Source organism: Sinocyclocheilus rhinocerous, unplaced genomic scaffold (assembly GCF_001515625.1).
Source record: "Sinocyclocheilus rhinocerous isolate Xijiao unplaced genomic scaffold, SAMN03320098_v1.1 scaffold1484, whole genome shotgun sequence".
NCBI classification, from domain to species: Eukaryota; Metazoa; Chordata; class Actinopteri; order Cypriniformes; family Cyprinidae; genus Sinocyclocheilus; species Sinocyclocheilus rhinocerous.
The window spans coordinates 81,989-89,699 of record NW_015627249.1 but is presented as its reverse complement, the minus strand read 5'-3'; the positions used below and the strand labels follow the sequence as shown (position 1 = coordinate 89,699).

Here is a 7,711-nt window from a genome sequence, read left to right as displayed (position 1 = left end):
CACACACACACACACACACACACACACACACACACACACACACACTCACACTCACATACAGCAGAAGCAGGTGCTGCTGACAGCTGCGCATCTATCCCAGGATACAAAGAAATATGTGCAGAATTAAACCCGTTTAATATTTAAGAGCATTAGTATGTTTTTCATTGTGGCATGAATGTCATGACAGCTGGACAACACATGGAGCTGTGTGCCAGTGTTATTTTAGCATTATTTAAACTAGTATTATTTATATAAAACATTTAATAATATTTTTAATTGGCTTTTATTTCATATTTTCAGTTTTAGTAATTTGGTTAAGTGCTTTTATACTTATTTTTATATACTTAATTTATTTTAGTTTTAGTTTATTAGTTTTAATTTTTATTCATTTCTATTTAGTCATTTTAGTGCTTCAACTTAATTATTTCAAGGCAATGTTTTCAATTTTTATTTAGTTTACTTATTTATTAATAATATTTAGTGCTGTCAAACGATTAATCGCATCCAAAATAAAAGTTTTTGTTTACATAATATATGAGTGTGTACTGTGTATATTTATGATGTGTATATATATATAAATACACACACATACAGTATATATTTTGAAAATATTTACATGTGTATATTTATATTCATATAATTTATGTATTTAATATATAAACATAATGTATTTTTCTTAATGTATACATGCATATGTGTGTATAATAAATATGCACAGTACACACACATATATTATGTAAACAAAAACTTTTATTTTGGATTAATCGCTATTAATCGTTGCCCAGCACTAATAATATTTAAAATATTTATTGATTTTTTGTTGTTGTTTGTTTTCACCTTTATTTCAGTTGACAGAAAGGTTAGTGATGGTTATAGTTTCAGCTCTAGTAATGTGTGTTGTTCTGGTGTTTTTCTGTGTGAAGCCGGATCTTCTCCGTGTTCTGTGACGGTGAAGACGAACACGCTGAGCAGTAGCATCCCAAACACGTATTACCCAGGTAACACACACTCCACACGCGTGTGCATGCGGCAGAAACACCTCTGAGCTCACTCAACACAAACCACACAGCTCACACTCCTCCTCAGAGTTTCCGTCTTGTTTTCTCAGAATTTGCTCAAAATAAAACGAGTTTATGATTAAAACGTGAACAAACGTCTGCCGGTGGGGTCAGAAAAATAAACATGTTTTCTCTTTGAATTAAGTTTATTTTTCTGACCCCACCGGTAAACATTTTGCATCTCCGGTAAATGTAACCCTAACGTTGTACATTTTATTCAAATCAAAATATTTGATTAAAAACAAATCTAATTGTTTAATTGTAAAATGACAACAGCACAAATGCATTCCAGATTAACTCTGGTAGTTAGTTAATATTTGCTAGCATTACCTAGTTGATCTGCAGAAAGATGAAGAATTTGAATGGGATGTTTTTTTATGACTCTATTATTATTGTTATTATTATTATTATTATTATTATTAATCACAAATATAAAATATGTTTGTAATTATATAATATTATAATAATAAAATAATTAACAATAATACATTTTACTTAATTAAAATGCTAAACAATGCTTAAAATCAAGAAATGATTTTTCTGTTTGTTTATAAAAACAAGTAATTTGATCAAGATTATAGCAGAAACACTGCAGGACATATCTTGTGCTGGACAGTCAAGCTTTGAGATCTGCTAGAAAGCTGTTCATTCAGACGGACTGATGGTTTGTGTTTCTGTGCTTCTCCTCCAGACCCCTTCGTTCCCACTGCGATCTTAGGTGAGCCGCGTCTGTGTGTCTCCTCATCATGTTGGTTTGATTTGGCTTGGTTTATAGCTTCTCATCAGCTCACTCGTCTGTCTGTCTGTCTGTCTGTCGCTTCTCTTCCTTTGGCTTCCGCCTTCACGCCATCCCATCCGCATCGCGCCTCGTGCGTGTGATGTCACTTCCTGTCTGACATCTCATTTGCATGGACAGACATGTGGACTGGATGTGGAGGAGTGGATGGATGATGCTGTAGCTGCACATTCAACACACTTGAGCGGTGATGTTAATAAATCAATCCCCTCAATTCAGTCAGAAGAACTCTAAAAAAGCATCCAAAAATGGATTAAACAAACCATACTAGAAGATGAAATCAAATTAAGTGTATTATTATTACTACTACTACTATATTATTAGTTACATTCATAATAATAATTTATTGATAAATAAAAATTTATAAAGTAATACATTTAATTTAATTATGTAATAATCAGTTATCAAATTTTAATTAATTCAATTTAAATTATTATTTAATTAATTCAATTTATTCTTCTTAATATTATTATTTCAATTAGTTTATATTCTTTTAAAATAAATTATATTTTAAACATAATTAAAAATGTATTTATTACTTTATTAAAATATGTATTAAATTAATGTATTATGTTAATTACTATTAATATATTTATTTTATATTTTTAATTTAATAATAATAATAATAATAATAAATCTATGTATTAATCAAGTCAAATAATTAATTAATTAATTAATTAATAATAAATATTGTTTAATAATAAATAAAAATGTATAATCAAGAAATCATAATTTTTTTAATTTTATTTTATTTTTATGAAAGCAGTGAGGAGTGCAAGTTTAAAAGTTTTAGGGTATATTAAACTATGCCTGATGATGATGCTGTTGCATTAGAACTGAAGACCTGATAAAATGATAAATGCAATAAAAGCGCCTGGCGAATGCATGAATGCAAACATAAATGCATCGCTCTGTGGTTCTTCAGGTCGACTGATGCAGTTCATGAGCGAATGCTTTACTGTGTAAATGTGGAGACGGCTCTGCCGGTGTCGACTTTCCCCTCGGGATGTTTTTTGTAGTTTTTGGAGAAGGACGGCTCGTTCTCTACATCCACTCCAGTGTTTCTTTGCTTCTCTGCTATTCTCTCTAATGTTTCTTCTGCCTTTAGCAACTCTTTCTGACCTACTTGTTTTTATTTTTCTTATTTTGCAGCTGTTTATTGGTTTATTCTATGATAAAATGGAATAATAAAGCAGGTTTTGTCTCATTTTCGCGGCACCTCTACACCCTATTTATCTAAAGCGCTCCGTACCCCAGAGTCGGCCCTGAGAATTTAATTGAAACATAATGTGATGAAAAATAAGAGCTCAGAGCGGCGTATTAAATATGAATGACTCTCGGCTAACGGCACGTGTAAATGATCGCTCGAGCGGGAACAGGTTTACATTACACAATAAAACGGGGGAAAAACAGCAAAGCTTCACCTCCGGCACACCAGGGTTTATGGAGCAGTGAAGATGATGCTGATGTTCAACACGAGCAGAAGCACAATCAGCTGCTTCAACACTTCTCAACCGCTTGCGCCTAACGATGTAGATTTTACACTGGACATCAAGTCTTTATTGTCCAAAAGTCTTCAAATCAAGCACTGCCATTTGTTTGTTTGTTTATAATTTAATGCATTTATTATATTTGTTTTTCTATATTTAACATTTTTGCTATTTATTATTTTATTTATTCATTTTTGTTTATTTTTATGTTTAATTTTATTATATTTGTAATCATTTTAATTGATCATTTAATACATATTTCCATTTTTCTATTTTATTATTATTATTATTATTATGTTTATTATAATTATTAAAATTTTAATTTATAACTAATTATGTATTATTATTTAAATTGTAATTAATAATTTAATGCATTTATTATATTTCTATTTTTGTATCATTTTTATTCATTATTTTGAAATGTTTCATTTATTTGATTTCATTGTAATTTATAATTTAATGCATTTATTGTATTTCTATTTGTTTGTTTGTTTGTTTATCGTCATTTTCATTTATAGTTTAATTAATTTAATATATTTCTGTTTTTATATTTTTAATTATTTAGCTATTAATGATTTTATTATTGTTTTTATTCATTTTTCATATTGTTTTATTTTATTCTGTATTGTATTTTATTATAATTTTATTTTTAATTATAATTTATAATTTAATACATTTATTAGATTTCTATTTTTACAATTTATAAAAATAATAATAATATTCATTTATGTAGTTAGTTATTTTGGTTATATTTTTAATGATCTTAATTTTAAATTCTAATGAAATGCATTTATTGTCTCGAAGCCAGTAGTTCAATGCACAAAACACATCGAGTTCAGCACAGATCATGTTTATCCCCATTAAAGCCGTATTTTTGTTGATCATTTTTGAGGGTGAGGTCATGTAATTTGACAAATGACGAGTCTGATTGGCCTCCGTGTGACCTTTGACCTCCTCAGCACACTCGATCGAGGCAGCTGCTCTGTAGATCTCCATGAAGCAACTGCAATGTTCATCAGTTTTATTTGCATTTCTTCTTTTGTTTTGAAACTCATTTTTCTCCTTCATTGTGATTTGAGTCCCATAACACCCGGATCCCTGATCGCCCTGCGACTGCTCAGAGCTCTGCTAGTTCTCTTTGGTGTAATTGTTGCTTATACCCTGTCTCCTCTCTCTCTCTCTCTCTTCTCTCTCTGTCTCTCTCTTCTCTCGTTTAACCTCTAATGTATCTGCTTAAAAAGTCCCCATTAATGGTAAGTTCATCAGCGTGACAGAGGTTGTGTGTTTCACTAGAGTCACGTCCTCCTCCCTCCATTGGCGTGTTACAGCATCACTCGTCCACCGCATCTTCATCATCATCCTCATCATCATCCTCCTCCCGTGTGCGTCTGCATCGTGTTTCTGCTCTCTTTGCTTTGGCTTGTTGTGCTTTGGCCCGTGTGGCTCTGAACATCCGTCATCACACGTCCGATTATCCGCTCATGCTTTGCTGTTGATTGACAGCACCCACGCCTCATGGCAGATCTCAGATCAGGGCGAAACAGGCACACAGGCCGATTCTAGCCGTGTTTCTTTGAAGTTATATCACGTGATATTTCACGAAGGAATGAACGAGCGGGGCAGTCAATCGATCCCTCCCTCCACATCCACTCATCCACCCTTCCTGCAACGTCGTGTCATGATCATCCATCGCCAATGAATGGGAAACCAATCAAGCGCTTTCTTTTACACTGATTGATTAACTGGAAAAATACAGGCAATTAAGGCAAAGACACTACAGGAGAAACATTGCACTGGTCAAAACACACAAGTGTTTATATTATTGCACTTTATCTATTTGCGTCTGTAGATTTCAGTTACAATACATATCTTTAAAAAAATTTATATCCACTTTAGTAACACTTACATGCACCAAAACTTACAGTTTTATTCCTATCTATATTCTGAAGGTTTTTACTGAGGGGTTTGTTCATATATCATTCACACTTATTTATACAACATTTTACTCTTAAAAACATGGTAAAAATGCACATTTTTGAAGGCAATGAGTTTGTTTCTCCTCTGCAGCAGCACTTACACATACCAAAACTTAGGGTTTTATTCATACCTATATTCTGAAGGTATTTACTGAGGGGTTTGTTTATATATTATTCACACTGATTTATACAACATTTTACTCCTAAAAACATGGTAAAAATGCATATCTTTAAAGGCGGTGAGGTTTTATCTCCACTTCAGTAACACTTACATACACCAAAACTTAGGGTTTTATTCCTATCTATATGCTGAAGGTATTTACTGAGGGGTTTGTTTATATATCATTCACTCTGATTTATATAACGTTGTACTCCTAAAAACATGGTAAATATGCATATCTTTAAAGGTGGTGAGGTTTTATCTCCACTTCAGTAACACTTACATACACCAAAATTTAGAGTTTTATTCCTATCTATATTCTGAAGTGTTTTACTGAGGGGTTTGTTTATATATAATTCACACTGATTTGTATAACATTTTAGTCCTAAAAACATGGCGAAAATGAATTATTTTTCTGTCTGTTGACAGTATTTTCTGATTTATGGAGTGATAAAAAGAGAATTCCAAAATCACCTCAGTAAAAACCTTTAACTCTAATATCTCAATAAAATCAAATGAGAATTTTGATCCTGGCTTTATCCAATATTCAGATTTATGTTCTGGAAATGTATGCAAATTAATACATATTAAAAACAATTATATAATAAAATAAAAACTAACTAACAAAAAGCTATATACAGAAACTAACAAAAATGTGAAAGCACTACAAAATTACAAAACCTTTAAAGTTAACATGAAAGCAGAAAATATAAAAATGAAGTATAATTCAAAATATTAGCAAAAACTATACTAGTATCTCAATAATACTTATAAAAAAACTGCTATGGTGATATTTATTACTTAAATTTCTATCCTTTTCACCTGTAGTGTCTTGCCTTACTTGTTCAAACAGAGAAGTTTATCCAAAAATTTACTTTTTGTCTTTATTTGCTTGCTCTTATGTTGTTCCAAACCTGTAAGGTGTTACTTTTCTGTTATGTTTCTGTATTTTCACTGAATAACTGCTTAAATTTCAGTCTCTCTCTTACATAGAGCACCATATCCCTGCTGAAAAAATTGCTAAAACCATTCTAAGCTGGTTGGCTGGTCTTAGCTGGTTTAACAGGCTGGTTTTAGAGGAGTTTTGACCACGTTTTAGCCGGCCAGATTGGAAGACCAGCTTAAGCCAGCTACATCCAGTTTAAAGACCCATATTTACACTGTTTGAATCGTTCCCTTTTTTTTTTTTTTTTTTTTTTTTTTTTTTCACAGAATAAATGATTTTTTATTACTTAAATGTATATACTTATATTTATTATATCAAAAATTTGTATTATAATATATATTTAATATATTATAATTTATTTATATTATTAACATTATTTCGCATATTGATATCACAGCATGCAGGTTTGGAATGATGTGAGTGTGAATAAATAATGACGCATTTTTATTTTTAGTGAAGTATTCTTTCAATTTAAGACTACATTTCAGCTCATTTCAATTTGTTAGGGCCCGTTTGCGAGGTCATGTGACTGAAGTCACTGTAAAAGCAAGCGTAAGTGTGATTGCAAGCGTGACGTGTTTCACTGCCGCGACGTCATCGCGTGTGTTTTCTGTCCTGTGTTGCAGACGAGACTCAAACCCTGACCAGCGACACCAGCAGCCTGGTGCAGTCGCACACGCACACACACTCGTCACACACACACTCGCTGTGCAAGCGCGAGGCCGTGGACGTGCCGTACCAGACGGGCCAGCTGCATCCCGCCATCCGTGTGGCCGACCTGCTGCAGCACATCACGCAGATGAAATGCGCCGAGGGCTACGGCTTCAAAGAGGAGTACGAGGTAAGAGCTCATCGATCCTGTCATCCTCACTGCCGCTCATTCCTGTTGATATCATTCATCATGATGATGATGGTGATGATGAGCGTGTTTCTCTTTGTTTTGTTAAGTCAGTTTGTTAGTGTTGGTATTGCCACACACACACACACACACACACATTTACTGCATATTTTCTGAATGGGGACATTCCATAGACTTCTGCTATACTGTAACCAAATCCTTACACAAATATTTCTGCATTTTTACATATCTTATTTTTCTACCATTTTTTACAGTTCAGGACATACTCAATTTAGCTCACCTCTAGGTGCAGATTTGTCCCCAAAATATGATTACACACCTGCACACACACACACACACCTGCAGTAATGCAGCATGATTGACACTAGGTCAGTGCTTCTCAACCAGGCGACGAGGCCTCCTAAGTAATATATATATATATATATA

At 32.7% G+C, this 7,711-nt stretch overlaps 1 protein-coding gene across 1 annotated transcript in view; it reads left to right on the top strand.

Annotated features, from left to right (window-relative positions):
• Positions 1 to 7,711, top strand: part of LOC107726034 (receptor-type tyrosine-protein phosphatase mu-like) — a 95,012-nt gene that overhangs the window by 24,593 nt on the left and 62,708 nt on the right. The window contains exons 6-8 of the mRNA XM_016535507.1: positions 924 to 998; positions 1,750 to 1,776; positions 7,053 to 7,267. Of these exons, the coding sequence (XP_016390993.1) occupies positions 924 to 998; positions 1,750 to 1,776; positions 7,053 to 7,267 (317 nt within the window). The remainder of the gene's footprint in view (positions 1 to 923; positions 999 to 1,749; positions 1,777 to 7,052; positions 7,268 to 7,711) is intronic.